Genomic DNA, 23,093 nt, shown 5'->3' with positions numbered 1-23,093 from the left:
GGCCATTCAGCGCAACGAGTCTGCTCCACCATTCAACTTGACTGTAGTTGATCTGCTAATCCTCAACCCCACCTTCCTGCCTTTATCCCCACAACCCTCAATTCCATTACCGATTAAAAATGTTTCTCAGCCTCAGCCTGTGTCTTCTCAAGCTGAAAATGCTCTCAAAAGTAGTAAACTCATTTGCTTTTATTTATTTTCTTCTGGGTCTATGATTTCTTCTCTTCATGGTGGGGCTCAGACTGGCACTGTATTAATCATGTGGTATTATCCCAGAGGACCATTCTTGGTACCTTACCAGTACATGGCACTGGGTAAAGGTTTTTTGAGGTAGTTCACTGCCACCAATCCTCCTTTGTCTTTGCTTTGTCCTTGGCCTATCAAGTGAGTATCAGTCGAGAATATGTCAACATAGACTATCCACAAAAAAGACACTTGTTCTTGGATAACAAAAAGGTTTATTGCAGGATAGCAAAAAGTACAACCACATTTGGTTAGGTATGACTAGGACCTCAGGGAGCTGGGACAAATCCTGCTCCCTCCAAAAGCTACAGTATAACCACTGCCCCCACAAGCTGTGTGCGATATCAGGAGAATGGGTGGAGGCAATGGAACATGAACATTAGCCCCTTCGGAACCACGGCATTATATGACAGTAAGTTCCGTGGTAATTTTTCTCCATGCCAGTCCACGAGTTACAGCAGCCATTGGACATGTTGCTGAGGTAATCCACTTTGGCCTAACAATCCCGTTGTTTCTTTCTTTTCCAACACAGGGAAGGAAGTTGCCACACTGATGCAGAACCTGAGTAAAACCAACTCAGCTGCGGAGCAGCAGGATGCTCTCATCGGGAAGTACGCTGCACTGGTCAGTAAAACAAACATTATCTTCAGGTATAATTTTCTAAAGAAGGGTCTAGGCCCGAAACGTCAGCTTTCCTGCTCCTCTGATGCTGCTTGGCCTGCTGTGAAACAAGTTTAACAAATGTAACTCATAATGTTGCCTGACACTCTACACATGGGGAGACAGTTGTGATATATCTGGTCAAATAATGAAGAGGTCCCAGGAGGACCTGGATTCAAATCCCACTGCAGCAACTGGCCAAATTCAATGAATTAAATATCTTTCTCAAAAAATCTGTAGTTAAAAACTAGTCTCAGTGCTGGCAAACAATCATCAATCATCATAAAAATCTATCTGGCTCACTAATGTCCTTTAGAGAAGGAATTCTGAAGAATTCTTTTCTGAAGAAGGGTCTAGGCCTGAAACGTCAGCTTTCCTGCTTGCTGCTTGGCCTGCTGTGTTCATCCAGCTTTGCACCTTGTTATCTCACATTCTCCCATCCTTACCTGATCTGGCCTACACATGTCTCCAGACCAACAACAATGTGGGTTAACAAGGTGTAGAGCTGGATGAACACAGCAGGCCAAGCAGCACCAGAGGAGCAGGAAAGCCGACGTTTTGGGCCTTGACCCTTCTTCAGAAGAAGATGTGGGTCTTAATTGCTTTTGAGGGATAGGCAAGAAATATTAGGCTTTGCAAGTGAGAAAATGCTATGGCTTTCAAGAGGTTATTTTGTCCTTTTGTTTTGGAGAGCGTTTGTGAAGCAGAGGAGACAAGTTGTGTCTAAGAAAGTAAATAACTTGTGAGGGCTTGGGGTATTTTTAAAATTTGGAACAATGCAAGCAGCTTGGGTGTGGCTAGCTCTCTCAGACCAGTCTTTCTGGTTTGTTTGAGTTTTAGTTTTAAGCAGAAGCCTTTGGGGTTTCAAAACAATTGAAAGCTTCAGCAAATGTCTCTTGGCTGCTACTCTCTCCGAATTTTCTCTTGATTTTATTTCCACCTGGATTGGAGAATTGCATGTGAGAGTCTGTGTCTGAGTTTGCCTTTTTTATCAAGGTGTGTGTTTATGGGATATTACTATATTGGAACAGTTAATCAGTAATAGTTACCATATCTACTAGTCCGTTAAGTTTTCCAATAGAGTTAAGTTATTCTAAATTCCTCTTTCTTTGGTCACATTTTAACTTTAGTGTTTAGATAAATTGTGCTTTGCTTAACGTCGAGTAGTTTGACCAGTCATACTGCATCTGCGACAGACTCTTTATATTTACCTTTAATATAAGAAAAATTTAGGGTCTAGTCTACCTTCTTAAAATATTTTGAGGGTGTCTGATCCGGTCCATAACACAAACAACATCTGAACCCTTTTTTTAAAAAATCGACTGGATAGCAACTGATGGCTGATAATAACATCCCCTCTGTGACCCAATGGTGTTAAAGATGTTTGAAACTCCCCCTAATTGTAAGCCTGATTATACTAATGAACCTCACAATTCCCTCAGTACAACTGTGAGATTCACCGCACACTGCTGGGCAAGAGCTCTAAAAATAATCACACAACAACTGCACCATTACGGTTTACAAAGGTAGGTCCTCAGGTGCATCTTAAAGGTGGATGGAGAGTAAGAGAGGCAGAGAGGCTTGGAGAAGGTGCTCTAAAACTTAGGGTGCCATAGCTGAAGGTTTGGAGGCCAAGGATTGAACAATTCAAACTGGGAATGCTTGGGAGGTCAGAGAGAGTTGTAGTACTGGAGTAGGATACAGGGATATTAGATAAGATACTAGGTTGGCTCAAACCACCACAGAAAAGCTGAGGTTCAAGAGGCTCGCTGCCACAATTTTTTTTTATTCATTAATGGGACGTGGTAGTCGCTGGCTTGCCAGGATTTATTGCCTGTCCCTAGTTGCCCTTGCTGGTGGTACTGAGCTGCCTTCTCGAACCACTGCAGCCCACCTGCTGTGGGTTAACCCACAATGCCCTTAGGGAGGGAATTCCAGGATTTTGACCCAGCGACGGTGAAAGAACGACGATATATTTCCAAGTCAGGATGGTGAGTGGCTTGGAGGGGAACTTGGAGGTGGTGATGTTCCCATATATCTGCTGCCCTTGTCCTTCTAGATGGAAATGCTCGTGGGATTGGAAGGTGCTGTCTGAGGATCTTGGGTGAATTTTTTTTCTCCAGGGCAATTAGGGACGCACAACAAAAGCTGGCCTACAACCAGCGATACTCATGTCCCTTGAACAAAGGGATCGGAATAAAAGGCTGATGAGAGTTGCTTTTGTTCCTTTGAAGGGTTGAATCGCCAACTCCAATTCCTTATATTCCTACGTCCCCTTCCTCATTGTAAAGAATTTATTTCTATTTGAGAGTGTGTTTGTACTGTAAGCCAGTATCTCCCTGTTGGTGCCTGGTTTGTGACACTGAGGAGGTTTAACAAACAAATCATTGTCAAATAAGTAGTTTACCACTTGGATTGGAGTGTCTGTGCTCTTTGTATTGTTTTGAGATAGTCAGTCATCTTTGGAGAGGATATCCTCTCTGAATCCATGGAGGTCAGAGTGTCATTGGTGTGACCACTGTGGCTTTTATGGCTCGTAGCTGCCACCACCAGGGATATGGTGGTACTGCAGCTGTTTGCCACCAAAAACTCATCTTTCAAAATAACAACTTTCACCAAAGGCAGGAACTATTTCCAGAACCAAAAATGTACACAGACAGGCAGAGTGAAAATGAGTTCGGAGAAAGGACGCTAAAAGAGAAACGGTAAACTATCAAGCCAAGGCCTTGCCTGGCCTCTCCTGTGAACATCAAACTTGCCCTGCTTCGTTTCTGAAGAGGAGGACAAGAATTCTCGGGGTGTTTTGGGGAATTTATTGATCACCTCAGTCAACATCACGAAGATTATCTGGTCATTACTGTGGTAAAACATTTATGATATATACATCATTTGAGGTTTGGCTTTTAAAATAGAGAAAGAAGGCTGCGGATCAATTCTGTGGCGGTAATCTGTTTTAAAAAGGTCAGAAAGCATTTTTTATTATACAGTTGTGGGATGTGGGTGTTGCTGACTGGGCCCAGCATTTATTGACCGTCCCTAGTTGCCGTTGAGAAGGTGGTGGTGAGCTGTCTTCTTGAACCGCTGCTGTGGGTTGACCCATAATGCCCTTAAGGAAGGAATTCCATTTTTGACACAGCGACAGTGAAGGAACGACGATATATTTCTAAATCAGGATGGTGAGTGGCTTGGAGGGGGTTCTTTGAAGCAGTGATCTAAATATATCATTTCCACAAAAGCATGTCACTGTAGTCTGGCAGGACCCCTGTAGTGTTAACGGATGGAATGTTTATTCTGTTGAACTTACAACAGACTAGAAAGCCATTAGTTTTTGGCTTTTGAGTTCAGTTTGGAAGGATCAGGAGTTCAGTTGAGAAGGAAGGATAGTTTTCGCCAGCAGACGGATCAAGCTTTTAGCTCATGCGAACAGTCATTCCTGCAGAAGTGTTTTAGCTTGTGAAGCTTCCAAGCCAGGAGAGTTTGGATAGAAATCTTCAAATTGTTAGAAGTGGAAAGGTTTAAGCCCTCAGCATTGTGAAAGTTTCAGGACTCAGAATAATAAAAATGTCTCCACAGTCCAAGGAAAGGAAACTGGGAGGAGTCAGTTAAGGAAAAACTTAAAAGATTTGAGATAGGAATTTCAGTGGAATGCAGTGTATAATGGGATAATAAAACAAAGAACAGTGGATGCTGGAAATCTGAAACAAGCAAAAACAAATTGCTGGAGAAACTCAGCAGGCCTGGCAGCACCTGTGGAGAGAGAAACATCACAATGTCAGTCTGTTCTATCACATCCACAAAGATACCATTGCAAACCTGGGCTGCTTAGCTTCCAAGCTTTGAAACTGATTTTGAGTCCAGTGATTCTTCTTCAGAATGGAAGGATAAGTAAAAGGATAGTGTTGGGACACAGTTGGAAACTTTTGTATTGCTGTTTGTAAGATCTTTCCAACTCATTTTAACTGATTGCTTTTGCTTTCTCTTTTACATCACAAACGTGCGTTCTATTTCTAAAAAATATGAACAAAGAACAATCCTGATATCCAACTGCAGAAATGAAAAACATTATCTGTCAAGCCAGATCTCATTGTGACATCTGACTTGTGCAGTGTTAACATGAGCTCATATCATGACATAATCACATTGCGTTTTGTGAGATTCACTGTGCATAAATTTACTGCTATATTTCCTGGATTTCAATAGTGAGTATACGTGAGAGTTTTTTTTCCTTAAAGGGGATGTCAATACCACTAGACAAGGCCAGCATTTGTCATCTGTCCCTAATTGCCTTTGAACTGAACAGAAGGTGAGGTTGTTGACTTGCTCACCGAACTGGCTTGTTTTTGTTCAGACATTTCGTCACCATGCTAGGTAACATCATCAGTGAGGCCTCCGATGAAGCGATGTTGTTCTACTCCACTTGATATTTATACTGTCCAGTCTGTTATGGTGAGTTGTGTCATTTCCAGTTCTGTTCTGTATGGATTTGTATATGGGGTCCAATTCTATATGTTTGTTGATTGCATTATGGGTGGAGAACCACGCCTCTAGGAATTCCCATACGTGTCTATGTTTGGATTGGGCTACTATGGTTACCTTGTCCCAGTTAAACTGATGGCCTTCATTATCCGAGTGTACTGATATTAAGGGAAGTTCATCGTGTTGTTTTGCTGCTAGCTGATGTTTGTGTATTCTGATGGTTAGTTTCCTCCCTGTCTGTCCAATGTAATGTTTGTGGCAGTCGTTGCATGGTAAACTACGTTGGTTCTGCATGTTGTGGGAATGGGGTCTTTAATCCTTGTGAGTGTTTGTTGTAGAGTGGCTGTGGGCTTGTGGGCCACCATGATTCCTAGTGGTCTTAGGAGTTTCATTGTCAGTTCCGATATGTTCTTGATGTAGGGCGGTGTGGCCAGTGTGTTAGGGCATACTGTGTCCTCTTGTTGTTGTCTATTTAGTAGGCACCTGTTGATGAAGTTATGGGGATATCCGTTTATAGCGAAGATTTTGTATAGGTGCTCTTCCTCGTTCCTGCGTAGGTCTGGTGTGTTGCAGTGAGTCGTGGCCCATTTAAATAGAGTCCTAATGCAGCTTTGTTTGTGGACGTTTGGGTGGTTGCTTTGGAACAATGAAGGCAATCAGTTTAACTGGGACCAGGTAACCATGGTAGGCCAAGCCAAACATAGACACGCATGGGAATTCCTGGAGGCATGGTGCTCAACCCGTAATGCAATAATTCCACAGTAACCATCCCAAGGACCACAAACAAAGCTGTATTATGACACTATTTGAATGGGCCACAACTCATTGCAATACTCCAGAACTATGCAGGAACGAGGAAGAGCACCTATACAAAATCTTCGCTATAAACGGATATCCCCATAACTTCATCAACAGGTGCCTACTAAATAGACAACAACAAGAGGACACAGTATGCCCTAACACACTGGCCACACCGCCCTACATCAAGAACATATCGGAACTGACAATGAAACTCCTAAGACCACTAGGAATCATGGTGGCCCACAAGCCCACAGCCACTCTACAACAAACACTCACAAGGATTAAAGACCCCATTCCCACAACATGCAGAACCAACGTAGTTTACCATGCAACGACTGCCACAAACATTACATTGGACAGACAGGGAGGAAACTAGCCATCAGAATACACGAACATCAGCTAGCAGCAAAACAACATGACGAACTTCCCTTAATATCAGTACACTCGGATAATGAAGGCCATCAGTTTAACTGGGAAAACATAATTATAGCAGCCCCAAGCCAAACGTAGACACACACGGGAATTCCTAGAGGCATGGTTCTCAACCCATAATGTAATCAACAAACATATACAGTTGGACCCCATATACAAACCCATACAGAACAAAACCAGAAATGACAGTACTCACCATTACGGACCGGACGGTATAAATTCCAAGTGGAGTAGAACAACATCGCTTCATCGGAGGCCTCACTGATGATGTTACCGAGCATGGTGACGAAACGTCTGAACGAGAACAAGCCAGCTCGGTAAGCAAGTCAACAACATCACCCACAACCCGAGCTACAGATCTTTGCTAAAACTTTGAACAGAAGGCAGTTAAGAATCAACTACCTTGTTATGGATCTAGAGTCTAAAGGATTTTTACCCACATATTGTCTGTGCCCTTCACCAGTTTGCACATTACTCAGGTAATGATCCAGATATTATCAGCTTTGAGGTTCTGAGTTTTAATCTAGTGCCTAGCTCCTCTCACTCTCTGGGCAGAATCTCTTTCCTAGTTTTCTTCACTCCATTGATACATACATGGACCACAACAAATGGATCATCCCCCTGCCCAAACCCCCACCACCACCAACGGTAAATTCATCACCAGGCCTGAGCAGATGTCCCAAACCAGGGGGCAACATAACCATGTGAACACTTATCCTTTTCTGCAGAGAACAGGGTCAATCTTTCCTGCTATACTGTCATCTCCCACTACTAAACATAGATACATGGAATATAGGAGCAGGAGATGACCATATTGTTTGATCCTTTTAGCTCTAAGTCCTAGTTCTAACACCTTCTTTAAATCACACAATGGTTTGGTCTCAACTGCTTTCTGTAGTAGACAATTCTACAGGCTCACCACTATCTGGATGAAGATATTCCTTCCTTTCTCAGTCCTAAATGGTTTGCCCTGTATCCTTAAACTGTGACCCCTGGTTCTGGACTCCCCCATGCCCATCAGGAATATCCTTCCTGCATCTATGCTGCACTGCCCTTTTAGAATGATATAGGTTTCTATGACATTGTTGTTCATTCTTATAAACTCCAGTGAACACAACCCTAGATGATTCAACCTCTCCTCAATATGTTGGTCCCACCATCCCAGGAATCAGTCTGGCACACTTTTGCTGCACTCCTTCTGTAACAAGAACATCCATCCTCAGATAAGGAGACCAAAACTGTATACAATAATCCAGGTGTGGCCTCACCAAGTGCCGAAGAAAGGTCACCAGACTGGAAACGTTAACTCTGAATTCTCTCCACAGACGCTGCCAGACCTGCTGAGCTTTTCCAGCAATTTCTGTTTTTGTTTCAGACTTCCAGCAGCCATAGTTCTTTCAGTTTTTTTTTTTGTCTAGGGGTCTCACCAAGGTCCTGTACAATTGCAGCACAACATTGCTGCTCCTGTACTCGAATCCTCTCTCTAAGCAGGTCAACATACCATTTGCCTTTTTCACTGCCTGCTGCACCTGCATGCTTACTTTAGGTTACTAGGTCATGAGGACACCAAGGTCTATTGAACATGACCCTCTCTTACTTCAATATACTCTCAGATAATAATTTTTGCTATCAAAGTGGATAACCTCACACATTTATCCACCTTATACTCTATCTGTCATACATCTGTCCAGTCACTCAGCTTATCCAAATCACACTGCAACATCTCTGCATCCTCCTCACAGATAGGCCTGCTCTGTGTCATATGCAAATTTGGAGGTATTCCATTCAGTTCTCTCATCTAAATCATTAATACATATTGTGAATAGCAGGGTTACTAGTCCACAGTATCCCACTAGTCACTGCCTTCCATTTGCTAAAAGACCTATTTATTCCAGCTAAGATAACAAGGTGTAGAGCTGGATGAACACAGCAGGCCAAGCAGCATCATAGGAGCAGGAAGGCTGACTTTTCGGGCCTAGACCCTTCATCTCTTTGTTTCCTGTCTGCTGACCAGCTTTCCACCCATCTCAGTATACTGCCCCCAATTCTAAATGCTTTAATTTTACACGTTAATCTCTTAGGTAGGGCTTTGTCAAAAGCCTTCTGAAAGTCCAAATAAACCACACGCCCTGGCTCCCCCAATCAACTCCACTCATTACATCCTCAAAGAATTCCAACAGATTAGTCAAGCATGATTTCCCTTTAATAAATCTGTGCTGCTTCAGGACCACCTTGCTATTGCATGTTGCTCTCCCACATTCGAATGGCTTCCTGTGTCATGGTGCAATGGTCGGTTTAAAGCTCTCGAGCTGAGAGAATCTGAAACATAAAGGATAATTGCAGAGGCTGGCATTCCCATCCTCTGTTACCTGCCTTATTTTCATTCATATGCTCCTGTCCCTGACCACTGACTAAATCGGAAGATCCCATTCTAAACGGTGTGGCTGCTGAAGAACATGAATCCAGGTAACTTTCTCATCCCTGATTTGCCACAGTGTCTGCGGTTAAGCCTCCAGCTCTTAACCTCAGAGCTGAAACTGCTTGAACTTCAAACACTGGCTGTAGACGTGTCATATCCTGGAACTCAATGCCACCCAGGAGCTCCCACATGCTGCAGCTTTGACGCATCACCTTTACTACCATCCTTAATGAGTTTCAACTTGTGAATATATTGTTCACTTATGTACCTTGCTTTTTTTCTTAGAAATTTTATTAATTTTACCATCAATTTAGGTGCTTTGTTAAAACTTAAGAACAGAACAGGCCTTAATCACTTCCTAGTTACTGACCAAATATTTAGCTCCTTTCCGCTCCAGGAAAGCAGGAGGGTAGAAAAGGAAAAGCAAACAAAATATCTCCTCCTCATCTACCCGTCCCTGACCTCCTTTCTGCAAACTCCCCAGTCATCAAACTCCCAAGTTTGTAGTCTGTTCCCTCAGTGCACTGGGTAGCCTTGGCTGTGTAACATATCACTGTATTAAACACAGCTGAACTGATAATAGCTGGGCCTATGTGCCTGTTGATGTGTCACTGAGGAAGGGGATCACTAGCATTTTTCCCGATAATCTCCAAATATCCCCAGTGATTCCAGCATTCTCGTTGTTGCCCGATGCTTCCCAACATTTCGTAGTGATCATCGGTATTCCCAATGATGGAATGTCCCGGTCATCCCCAGAGATCCCTAGATTTCCCAGTGATCCCCAGTGATTGCTGACATCCCCAGTGTCTGTCTGTGATTTCTCCGACATTCCCCAGTGACCCAGAGCTGTCTGGCGACAGAGCTGTGCGGTGACCCTCAGTGCCCGCAGTATTCATCAAGATTTCTCTCTGGGTGCAGCTGGAGGAGTACCGTGGAGAGCAGAAACAGAGGAAGCTGTTACAGAGGAAGCTGGATCACCTGAGCAGGGAGAAGGACCAACTGCAGAGTGAGCACAGCAGGGCAGTGCTGGCTCGGAGCAAACTCGAGAGCTTGTGTCGAGAACTCCAGAGACACAACAAGACTCTCAAGGTGAGTGGACCCCGGGGAAGGATTGGGGATGTTCCACTGTCAAAAGGACCTACACCAAAAACAATTGCAAACACATTAAATGGTGGCTTTGTAAAATACATACACTGCTGTTTAAATCTTATCGGGACGTCTTACTTGGCCCATTGATCTGCTGAAGCGAAGAAAGGGACGGGGTGACTGAAATATTACCTGAGGATACTATAGCTTTGAGAGCTCTCAGATCTGAGTCAACAAGGGAGAGAGTGGATCACACAGGGGAGAGAGTGGATATTACTGGTGTGGGAAATGGATCACACAGGGGAGAGAGTGGATCTTATTGGTGTGGGAAATGGATCACACAGAGGAGAGAGTGGATCTCATTGGTGTGGGAAATGCATCACACAGGGGAGAGTGTGGATCTCATTGGTGTAGGAAATGAATCACACAGGGGAGAGAGTGGATTTTAATGGTATGGGAAATGGATCATACAGAGAAGTGAGTGGATCTCATTGGTGTGGGAAATGGATCACACAGGGGAGAGAGTAGATTTCATGAGTGATGGAGGAGTGAGAGTGGAGAGATGTAATTGTAAACACATGTGTGTTTCTGTCTCTTTGTGTACCCTGACCCCAATTCTTTGAGCAGGAAGAGAGTTTGCTGCGAGCGAGGGAGGAAGAGGAGAAACGGAAAGAGGTGACGAAACATTTTCAGGACACTCTGATGGACATCCAGGCTCAGATAGACCAGCACAGCCAGCGGAACGTCAAGCTCTGTGAAGAAAATACCGAGCTGGCCAGTAAACTGAAAACCGTCATCGAGCAGTACGATACACGGGAGGAGGTAACACACTCACACTCTCACTCTCACACACACACTCACACTCACACACACACACACACTCACACACACACTCACACTCACACACACACACACTCACACTCACACACACTCACTCTCACCCTCTCACACTCACACACACTTACACACTCACATACACACACACACTCACTCTCACACTCACACTCTCACATTCACACTCACACTCACACACACACACTCACACATTCACACCCACACACTCACACTCACACACTCACACACACACACACACTCACACACACACATTCACACACGCACACACTCACATTCACACTCACACTCACACTCACACTCTCACACTCACACCCATACACTCACACACACACACTCACACTCACACACTCACACACACACATACACTCACACACACACACTCACACACTCACACTTACACACACACTAACACTCACACACACACTCACATACACACACTCACTCACACACTCACACTCACACACACACACACACTCACACTCACACACACACTCCCACACACACTCATACACTCACACACACACTCACACACACATTCACACTCACACACTCACACGCACTCACACTCACACACACACTCAAACTCACACACTCTCTCTCACACACACAGACACACACTCACATACACAGACACACATAATCACACTCACACACACACACACTCTCCCTCTCTCTCACACATACACACATACACACTCGCTCACACACACACACACACTCGCTCACAGTCACACCTGGGGCCCTGTGGGGAGTGCACTTGCACACCCAGCAGCCAGGGCTAACCATTGCTGGTTAGTATTCTTCTGGATTTACAGCCCATGATGAAATAAGTAAAAGGGTGAAATGATAACAGCCTCAATTTCACAAGGAGCACACAGTCTTTGCTGCAGTGTAGGCTGGATCCTGCAGAATTTCTGATGTAGCTGACTCTATGGGTTTGGCCTGGAAGTTGAAATTTCCAATGACTAATCAGCTGATGTCTGGAACGCTCTGAGAACGTTCCTAAATCTAAGAGAATTCCAATTCACTCATCTGAGCAGTACGTGGAAATATCAAAGCAATTAAACTTGCTTGAACTTCTGTCAACTGTTAAACTGGCACCCAAACTCAACACTACACTGACGCTCAGGATGAGACCTCTGAGTCCCTATGGAGACCAATCCTCAATCTATCCCCCAACACTAACACCAGACTCCCTACCCCCAACCCTAACCTCCCAGAGAATCAACACATCACCCACCAACCCAAATCAACTCATCACTCACCCACTAGCTCCCACCCCTCTCAAAGCTCTTGAAACCGTTCCCCAACCCATCCCTACACAAACACACACACACACAAACAAACAAACACACACACACACCAGTTCCCACCAACGCCACCTCCCTGCTCTGCCCCCAACCCAATCCAGCCCCTCAACATGACATCCTTTTATACCCCCAGTCCTCACCCACTTATCTGCCACTCTAGTCCCTGACCCACCACACACCTGTCCCCACCATCCGCCTGGCACTGATAACCCTTCACCCATTTGGCAACCTACTCTCATCAACCTGGCTCTTACAGACCCTCATCCACCACACACAGATCCCCAATGGCCTGGCGCCAATACCCTCTCATCTACTTGCCACCTATACCCTTTCAACCATCTGGCACCTAACCTGGCATAAATACCCTTCACCCAGCCCTCTAACCCCTCACCCACCTGGCACCAGTAACCCTTCATCCACCTGGCACTATAAGACAGCATCTGCACGGTTTTGCACACCCTCACTCACTTGTCACCTTACCCCTCACCTATATGGCACCTTGTTCCACACCTGTCTGGCACTTTACCCCTTCACCCCACCTGCCACCCAACCTCCTCACTTACTTTATACACTTACCTTTTCTCAGTCGCTGCAGGAATGTAAAGCCACAGGAGATGGCGGCTGAGAAAGCAGGGATGGTCTTGATGCCAATCCAGTCAGCCATGAGGATACCTGGATTTCTCCACACTGCCTCAGGCCACAGCCTTGACATTTAGCTGTTAAACACTCACTCTAATGATGAGGCAGAATTAGGAATTATGATATAGGTGAGGAGACTGGGGCCAATTGAAATAAGCTGCTTTAAATTCTCTGTTAATGTTTCTCCCAGATGTTACTCAGTGCAGTGTGAAGAAGATTAGTCACTAATATCATGTAAGGAAGGAAATCTGCTGTCCTCGCCTGGTCTGGCCTACACGTGACTCCAGACCCACAGCAATGAGGTTAACTCTGAAAATGGCTGAGCGGATCCCTCAGTTCAGGGTTGACCAATCAGGTTTGGTGAACATAGAATGGCCCCCGATGTCCTGCGAATGATCAATAGAAAGTCCTCAAAGCTCAACGTTGATCATGAAATTACAGGAATACGCACACTGCGAACCTAGTGGAACATCCCCTTCTTTGTTCATTTGCGGGATCTCCCTGTGCCTCTCCATTTATCCTCCATTCCCAGTTACAGGGGAGAAGTATTTCAAGGATTGAAGTCCCGGCTTTAATGGCTGAAGTGATTTTGTAGGAAGGTGTTGAATGTTTGGACACTGGTAACACTCAGCGCAGATTTCCCCATTAGATCCCATCGGTATCAGTGATTATACCAGATCCCCACTGGTGGGTGGTCTAATGAAGCCTGATCAAAGGTTCACAGAGCTGCAGGGTTGGGTAGGTCAGGATTCATTGAGCTCCCAAAGCAGTCATGGGCGGTTGGCAGGGTGTTCTCATTGACCATTCTGTGTGTGGTCTTTCCTCCAGCACTTTGAAAAGGCCTTCAAGCACAAGGACCTACAGCAACAGCTGATGGATGCGAAGCTCACACAGGCACAGGAGCTGATAAAGGACGCAGAGGAACGACATCAGCGAGAAAAGGACTATGCAAGTATTGGCCAGTGTTTGGCACACACAGCAGTCTATAACTATTGATCAGTTAGCGGTTCAACCAACTGTTGGATAACCAGATGCTCATAAAGGGTAGAATGGTGGCTCAGTGGTTAGCACTGCTGCCTCACAGTGCCAAGGGCCCGGGTTCAATTCCACCCTTGGGTGACTTTGTGGAGTTTGCACATTCTCCCCATATCTGTGTGGGTTTCCTCTGGGTGCTCCGGTTTCCTCCCACAGTCCAAAGATGTGCAGGTTAGGTGGATTGGCCAGGCTAAATTGCCCATAGTGTCCAGGGATGTGCAGGCTAGGTGGGTTAGCCATGGGAAATGTAGGGTTACAGGGATTGGGTGGGGTGTTTTCAGAGAGTTGGTATGGGCTGAATGGCCTGGTCCCACCCCGTAGGGATTCTATAAAAGCACAGGAACATTACAGAGTCAGACTTCCTGAGGAGAGCACAGCTGTACGCTTGGGATTTAGTTAGAACTGCAGCCTTTTCTCCAAATTAGAATCTGTAAACTAATCCACCAGGACCACAGGTATGTGTGTGTACCAATATAACCGGATCATAGGGAGCTGTACTGAAGGAGCCATTATTGTCTTCATTGTAACAAACAGGGTTATGTCCATGGGGTCAATGCCATTCCACAATCTGTAATTGGGAACGTGGTAGGAGGAGGGTGAGGGTGGGGAAGGATGGGAGGCTTAAGAAGCATCTCAGGTCACTATGTTGCAGCCATTAGGAAATGTTGGGGGGACAGGCCTGAGGGACCATCTTTTCCTTCCCATCCATACTGAAGCAGCAACACAGTTTCTGTTGAGTCCCAAATATTTGCCTGAAACACAGGCACTGTTGTTCTAGTGCAGGTGGAACCTGGATTAAAGTGATTGTTTGAGGTCTCTGTTTCTCTGTCTTCTCGTTCTCTCTTCAAACAGCTCCTGAATCAAGCATCTGAGTGGAAGCTGCAAACCAACATCATGAAGGAACAAGAGACCCTGCTCCGAGCCCAGGTGAATTGTGTACAGCAGCCCCTGGACTCAGTCAGAGCTCACAGACTGAAATTTAAACTCCTTACATTGTCATGATCATGGGTCACCTGGAAACCACACAGACACACACAGCATTAACAAGCAGTGGGTGTTTTTCAATCAGCTTTATGTTGCTGCGATTTTCTGATGAAGGGTCTAGGCCCGAAATGTCAGCCTTCCTGCTCCTATGATGGTGCTTGGCCTGCTGTGTTCATCCAGCTCTACCCCTTGTTATCTCAGCTTTATGTTGCTGTTTGGTAGGGAAAGAAGGTTGACTTTTTAGAAGAAGCTAGGTCTTGACAAACAGCAATAAATAAGAACAAAGTTGCTGGAAAAGCTCAGCAGGTCTGGCAGCATCTGTGAAGGAAAAAACAGAGTTAACGTTTCGGGTCCGGTGACCCTTCCTCAGAACTGCCAATCCAATGTTAAAAGTAACATTCTACATCCACATTGTTCAATCCCTATTAAATATCTTATGGAATTCTTGAACTGTTGCAGAATAGTTTACTGAAGGAAAGAAATCTGCCAATGGGTGAGAAAGTATTTTGGGCAGTGAATGAAGGTGACAAGGATGTGACATTTGAGCTTGTCATTTTAATATGAATAATATATAAAAGGATGTGGGAAATGGGTGATGAAATGGGGTTGGGGGACTGCTCCAATAAAAGGGCTAGTGCCAGGACATGCCTAGTGGGCTAAGTCAAGATCATGAAAAATTGTAGCTCATAACCAACACTCCTCAAAGCGTGGTTCGAGCTAAGAAATGGGTACTAAGAGCCCCTTTGCAATTTACGAGTGGAACAATTTTGAAATAACCAGCGCTGAAGTTTTAGTCTTAAACGAGATCAAGGTTAGTTTGTTATACTGTTGTAAGCTATTGAAGTCAGTGATGAAATTACAAACGAAATGCATGCAAGCATGAGATGCAGATAAGGGTAGTCGGTAGCTATAAAAATGAAATTCGGTTTAGCTCTTTAGGATTTCGTTGCAGCTGGACGTGTGGAGTGAAGGTCAGAGGCTGAGGAGTTGTTTTCAGCAGCTGGATGGCTCCTGTAGCCGAATAGTCAGAGTTTGCCTTTGTAATCGATGTAGCAGCTTGAGGGTGGAAGTGAAAGTCCCTCTTCCCTACTGGCTCAGCTGTACAAGTGCCTCGAACAAGCCCCTGGATTCCTTTCCGGCAGGACAGAGGTGAGTCCTTTTCCTGGGCAGACTCCTCTGTAACTCTCGGTCGCAGCTCTCACATGCAGCGCGCAGTTAGCTCAGTCTAGAGCAGCGACTGAAGCTGTCTTCACAGTTTCTGCTGAGATCGCTGCTCAAATTGGTCAGATCCGATACAGAACAAAATCCAAATTAGCTGCTACCTCAAACTGTCAAATTATGCTTCAATATAAAGCATTGGTTAGTCCATGCCCATAGTACAGTCCCATCCATCAGTTAGTCTAAGTCCATTGGACAGTCGCATCCATTGTCTTTTGGCATGGCTGGTTAACTTTTTAACCACAACACCATTCACTGCATTAGCTCCTAATTTTATGAGTTTGGTGGGGTAGGAGGAGCTAATCACATCTTCGGGGAAGTCAATGAGTTTATGTTTAACTTTGCTGAAACACTGATTGAATTTTTAATGTTTCTTGCAATCCTCCTTACGATAGAAATGGCCAGGATCCAAATGTAGTCAAGGCCACAAGAGAAGTCGAGAGGCTATTGCGATCTGTGTTTTAACGCTCCTATCAGCCATAATCCTGTTGAATGATGGAGCCGGCCCGAGGGGCTGAATGGCCTACCTAGGTTCCTATTTCTTATGGTCAATCTTAAAAGAATATTGCTACAAAATGTTTAAATTATAACTACATATTTGTGACAGCCTATCAAGTCTGCTTATGCTGTTGTGGGCTGATCCAGTTGTGGCCTGAATTCTATTTTCTTCCCTATCCAAAGTGATGGAGGAAGCATCTTTGTCTTGGACTGAAAGGCTCATAGACACTTCTTCCTCCTCTCCTGTTTTCATCCCTTATCTGAAGGAGATAGTTGCCCAGCCAACACTGTTGCCTGACAAGGACTGACCCCTGATCCCCAAAAACATGTGAACATACCTGATTTCTAGGGGCTGAAAGTTTACTCTGTGTCAATCACCCATTTGATTATTCCAGATATGGACATTGGGCAACCATTTTAATTACTCAGAGAGTCATAAAGGCCATGTGCCCCTTCCCACCTTCACCTGAAGATCAGTTTTCTTTCTTTACGCAAACAAATCTTTTATTTTCTACACAAGAAAGTAAAGAACTGCAGTTGCTGGAAATCTAAAGCAAAAACCAGATAGGGTTGGAGCAACTCAGCAGGTCTGGTAGCATCTGGCAGATCACTGGACTCTAAATGTTAATTCTGTTTCTCTCCCCACAGATACTGCCAGACCTGCTGAGTTTCTCCAGCATTATCTGTTTCTGTTTTATTTTTCTTAAACCCAGCATTGATAACAGTTACATCTGGTGCCAGGTAGTTCTAAGATGTCAGCTTATGGAACTCTGTGATCTTGGAGACCTTTACTGTGTCTTTGTTCTGTCCTTGTTCCTTGGAGATGATCGTTCATGTTTAGAGAAAAGAAAATAACTCAAAGTGACACGAAATCTTCTTCTACACAGAAAGACAATCCCAATTTCTAACTCTTGGAGTTGATCCATGTCCTCTTTCTGTCTCTCTCTCTCTCCAGCTCAAGCTGTATGCTGAGAAGTTTGAGGAGTTCCAGGGGACACTGACAAAAAGCAATGAAACATTCAGCAACTTCAAACAGGACATGGAAAAGGTCAGGAACTTTGAATTTGACGGAGATCATTTAATTTCCAAGTGAGGGAAGACAGGGTCCACACAGACTTTGATGCCTGTCCTGATTCGGGAAGGAAGAGGGAGTATTTGGCAAGGTTTCTGGGGGGCGAAGACTCTCTAGTGCCACACATGAGTTCGAGCACAGACAGTTAAGAATGGTGTACCCCTCTGACTGTTACCATGTCCACCAGGCTCACGCGCTTTTCTTCCCAAAGTCTTGGAGATTAATTAAACCCTTGATTGTTTGTCATCTAGAGCCATATCAAAATAAATAAATAAATTGCATTTGTATTGCAACTTTGGCAAGACACTTCAAAACTATTTAAAGCCAATGAAGTATTTTTTGAAGTGTAGTCACTGTTGTAATGTGGGAAATGCAGATGTGGGTTTGCACGGAGGAAGATCCCATAAAGACCAATGAGAAATTGACCAGATCCGTCTATTTTAATGATGTTAATTGAGGAGTAAGTACTGGGCAAGACACTGGATGAGTATGATCTTGCGGGGTGGCATGCTGCCTCAGTGGTTAGCACTGCTGCCTTACTACACCAGGGACCTGGGTTTGATTCCACCCTTGGGCGACTATCTGTGTGGAGTTTGCACATTCTCCCCGTGTCTGTGTGGCTTTGCTCTGGTTTCCTCCCACAGTCCAAAGATGTGCAGGCTACGTAGATTGACCGTGAGAAATTGCCCCATAGTGTTCAGGAATGTGTAGATGAGGTGAGTTATAGGGAAATGGGTCTGGGTGGGATGCTCTGAGGGTCAGTGTGGACTTGTTCGGCTGAAGGGCCTGTTTCCACACTGGAGGGATTCTATGATCAATGATGATTGCTCTTCCTCAGAACATTGCCCTGGGATATTTTGCATCCATTGGAGGAAGGAGACAGAGCCTTGGGTTAATGTCAGTTCCCCTGACAGTGCCATACTCACTCAGCATTGCACTGGCAGCATTGGCCTGGGTTATACGTTAGGATTGGAACTGGGTCTAATATCCCACTCACTCTGAGCTAAAGGTGTGACCTGCTGTTGCCACCATTTGGGGTATAGTGCTAAGTTTAGTGTTGGAAATATCAGAGCCCCCACAACGCGAAGCAGTGATGGCGTTGTAGACACATCAGAGACACGGGTTAAAATGAAGGCAGGAGGGAGGCAGACAGGACAAAACATACCTCGCCCAATGATGAATAAACATGAAACAAATCACATGGTCAGACTATCAACAGACTGAAGTCTCAATTGGACCCATTTGCAAAGAGGGAAAGTCTTGAGAGAACAAATGCCAAATTTCCAATAATATAGAGCCTTTCATTAGCTCAGAGTGTACCAAAGCATTCTTTTTTGTTATTCATTCAAGGGGCGTGGGCTAGCATTTATTTCCCATCCCTAATTACAGCGGAGAAAGTGTGGGTGAGTACTGTTTTGTTATGTAGTCACTGTTGTAATTAGGAAATGCAGTAGCTGGTTTGCACACAGCAAGATTCCACAAACAACATCTTGAAAATGACTAGATCATCTCCTTGAACAATGTCGGTTGAGGGGTAAGTAGTTGAACCACTACAGACCTTGGGGTGTAGGGCATTCGCAGTGCTGTTCAGAAAGGAGTTTTAGGAATTTGACCCAGTGACAGTCTAGGAATGGCAATATATTTCCAAATCAGGCTGATGACTGAACTTGTGGAGGTTTTCCAGTTGGTCGTGTTCCCATGTATCTGCTGCCCTGATCTTTGGAGATGGTAGAGATTTGGAAAGTGCTGTAGATGGAGCCTGGTGAATTACTCCAGTGCATTTGGACCATTGTTGAAGAGTAGTCATTATTGTAATGGAGTAAGTGGAGGGAATATGGGAACCAGTTGGATAAATGGGTTGGATCTGGTGTGGGAGATGACTATGTCTCTACACTAAACGGCTTAGTGATGAAATTAAGACAAAGCTTGTGTTTGTACAGTACACTTCACAGCTTTGCTAAATATTCACATGGCTTCTGTGAGGTCTCAGAAATCTGAAAAATGACCATTTAGTCCATGTTAGCAGAAGTGGTTTTAAGGATAAAATCCACAGTACAGTTGCCCTGTTCTTTAAGTAGCACCATGGGATCATTTACACCAACATAGATAGCCTCAGATTAGCATCCGAGAAAGTAGCAGCCTAGTGTATGTGCTCGGGTCTCAGAAATGTGGATGTTGGACCCACAAGGTATTGCACACTGAGGGGAGTGAGAACGCATTGTCGGTGAGCTAAGCTGAAATGGGACATGCTTCCCCAGTTGTAAACCCCTTCATTCCACACTTACAGATGACAAAGAGGATGAAGAAACTTGAAAAGGAGACGATAATGTGGAAAACCAAGTGGGAATCCTGCAACAAGGCTCTCTTGGACATGATTGATGAGGTGAGGATTGATCCTGCCTTTGAATGCAAGCGCCCATCTCTTAGGATTCAGGGGTTTCAGCTCCGCCCACCTCCATCTCCTTGACGAGGGAGCAGCCAATTCAATTCGTTCGAAGGTAGCAGGCACAGGGCTTCCATCATTCTCCCTTGGGATGGTGATGATGGGCACCGGGTAGGGTATGGGAGAGCGGTGCCAGGGTTGCGATGCAGAAGAGTTGGAGACCACCAAGGATTGAGGGCTGGAACGTTCCCTCGAACACATTAGCACAGGACTCACGACGCTGAGTCACATGCAGCGTCCAATCATGGAGAGGGTGGAATTGTCACTAGTCTAGCCATCGAAGAGGTCCAGGCTAAAGCTTTTAAGGACATTTGTTAAAATTCTGCCATAACAGCTGGTGGAATTTAAAATCAGTTCATGAATCGAGTCTTAGCGATGGTGATCACAGCAACTGTTTGATTAATGTTTGAAAACCCATCTGGCCATATAAAAGAATAAAATAATGTGTCTGGTTTTTTTTAGAGAAATCCCTACCATGTCCAATCTATACATGACTCCAGACCCACAGCAATGGGGTTGACTCGTAACTGCCCTCTGAAATGGCCCACTCAGTTCACGGCCAATTAGGAATGGTCAGGAAATGCTGCTCCAGCTATTGACACCCACATCCATGAATTAATTTTTTTTTTTAAAAATCATGAAGCTGATGTATGCTTATAGTCCTGTGACAGTGTCCCTACCTCTGAGTCAGGAGACCGTATTCAGGTCCCACCTCCACCAAAAGGTTTAGATACATAGATTCATACAGCGCAGAAAAGGCCCTTTGGCCCATCAACTCTGCACTGACATACCTACCACTAAAAGCGCACTGATCCCAAATTTCCTGCATTTGCCCCATATTCTTGAAAGTTACAATATTTTAAGTGCTCATCCAAATATTTTTTGTAAAGTTGTAAGCTTTCCAGCATCCACTACACTTCCCAAGCGGTGTATTCCAGATCCCCACCATCTGCTGAGTGAAAAACTTTTTTTTTCCCCAAATCCCCTCTAAATCCCCTGCCCCTTTCTCTAAAGCAATGCCCCCTTGTGATTGGCCCCTCAACCAAAGGGAACAGCAAATCTCTATTCAGCATGTCCATACCCCTCATAATCTTCAACACCTCAATCATGTCCTCCCTCAGTCTTAATGCTGTAATGTAATAACATCTCTGAAGAAAAAAACGAAAGAACTGCTGATGCCGTAAATCAGGAACAAAAACAGAAGTTGCTGGAAAAGCTCAGCAGGTCTGGCAGCATCTGTGAAGGAAAAAACAGAGTTAACGTTTCAGGTCCAGTGACCCTTCCTCAGAACTGATGATGGGAAAATGTCAGTTTATATGCAGAAAATAGGGAGGTGGGTGGGGTAGGGAGTAAACGATAGGATAGAGCCCAAAGAGAGAGAGGAGCAGTTGGACAAAGAGTTGATAATGATCAGGCTGGGAGGGTGAATAGTTGCTGATTTCCCATTCCCTATTTTCTGCATATAAACTGACGTTTTCCCAGCCACCATCAGTTCTGAGGAAGGGTCACCGGACCCGAAACGTTAACTCTGTTTTCTCCTTCACAGATGCTGCCAGACCTGCTGAGCTTTTTCAGCAACTTCTGTTTTTCTTCTTAACATCTCTGAAAAAGTTGATTACAAAATATCTAACCATAAAGCTATGCGGTTAAAAACCCAAACTAGTTCAGCAATGACTCAATTCATTGTGGTTCTTTTATAGTATTGTAGGCTGGGGGGAAATAAATATTGACCAAGACGCAGTTGAGAATTCCCCACATCTACCCCCTGCTACCAGTCCTCTTCAAAATAGGGCCTTGGGATTTTTAGTGCGAAAGGTTATGGTTCAGTGCTTCATCTGAAAGGCAGCACCTCCAATAGAGCAGAGCTCCCATGATACCTGCACTGAAAGATGACGAACTCTGGTCTCTGATGCGGGACTAAGACTCACCAGATTCTGACCCAGAGTGCTACCCACTGAGCCCTGGCTAAAACTGATCACTGGTGTGGCTGCTTTTGTTGAGTGGAAAGATTTGATGCAAAGAAATAAAATTTAAAAACTGCTGAAGGAGTCGACTAGAGCATCGCTTTATTCCTGAAGACGAGGCGTGGCCTGGTAATTCACACAGCGATCAATGGCCCTGAGCAGTGGTTGTCACAGAACCGACTGTACAACTGAGGTCTATAGGCTCCATACCCATTCTTATCTCAATCTCGGCTTGAGTCAGGTTTCTTTTTCAATCATTCATGCGATGAAGGCATCGCTGACTGGGCCAGCATTTATTGCCCATCCCTAACTGCCCAAGGGTAGTGAAGCTGAGAGGTGACCTTATAGAGGTTTATAAAATCATGAGGGGCATGGATAGGGTGAATAGTAAAGGTCTTTCCCCCGGGGTAGGGGAGTCCAAAGCTTGAGGACATAGGTTTAAGGTGAGAGGGGAAAGATATAAAAGGGACCTGAGGGGCAACTTTTTCACGCAGAGGGTGGTGCGTACATGGAACGAGCTGCCAGAGGAAGTGGTGGAGGCTGGTACAATTACAACATTTAAAAGTTATCTGGACGGGTATATGAATAGGAAGGGTTTAGAGGGATATGGGCCAAATGCTGGCAAACGGGACTAGATTAATGGAGAATACCTGGTCAGCATGGATGAGTTGGATCAAAGAGTCTGCTTCCGTGCTGTATATCTCTATGGCTCTGAGAGTCAACCACACTGCTGTGGGCCTGGAGTCACATCTAGGCCAGACCAGGTAAGGATGACAGTTTCCTTCCCTAAAGGACATTAGTGAAGCAAATGAGATAACAAGGTGTGGAGCTGAATGAACACAGCAGGCCAGGCAGCATCAGAGGAGCAGGAAAGCTGACGTTTCAGGTCTGGACCCTTCTTCTGAAGAAAGAAACATCAGCTTTCCTGCTCCTCTGATGCTGCCTGGCCTGTTGTGTT

The 23,093-nt window shown here is 44.9% G+C and overlaps 1 protein-coding gene across 1 annotated transcript in view; it reads left to right on the top strand.

Annotated features, from left to right (window-relative positions):
• The window catches only part of txlnba (taxilin beta a), a 34,073-nt gene extending 13,878 nt beyond the window's left edge, over positions 1-20,195 (top strand). Inside the window, exons 3-9 of the mRNA XM_048601385.1 lie at positions 776-867; positions 9,950-10,120; positions 10,745-10,939; positions 13,750-13,869; positions 14,809-14,883; positions 17,612-17,704; positions 20,016-20,195. Coding sequence (XP_048457342.1) covers positions 776-867; positions 9,950-10,120; positions 10,745-10,939; positions 13,750-13,869; positions 14,809-14,883; positions 17,612-17,704; positions 20,016-20,195 — 926 coding nt within the window. The remainder of the gene's footprint in view (positions 1-775; positions 868-9,949; positions 10,121-10,744; positions 10,940-13,749; positions 13,870-14,808; positions 14,884-17,611; positions 17,705-20,015) is intronic.
• The last annotated feature ends 2,898 nt before the right edge of the window (positions 20,196-23,093 follow it).

The sequence above is a fragment of the Rhincodon typus genome, chromosome 9 (assembly GCF_021869965.1).
Source record: "Rhincodon typus isolate 14 chromosome 9, sRhiTyp1.1, whole genome shotgun sequence".
Taxonomy (NCBI): domain Eukaryota; kingdom Metazoa; phylum Chordata; class Chondrichthyes; order Orectolobiformes; family Rhincodontidae; genus Rhincodon; species Rhincodon typus.
The sequence above is the reverse complement of the archived record's forward strand: the minus strand, read 5'-3'. Positions and strand labels throughout refer to the sequence as shown.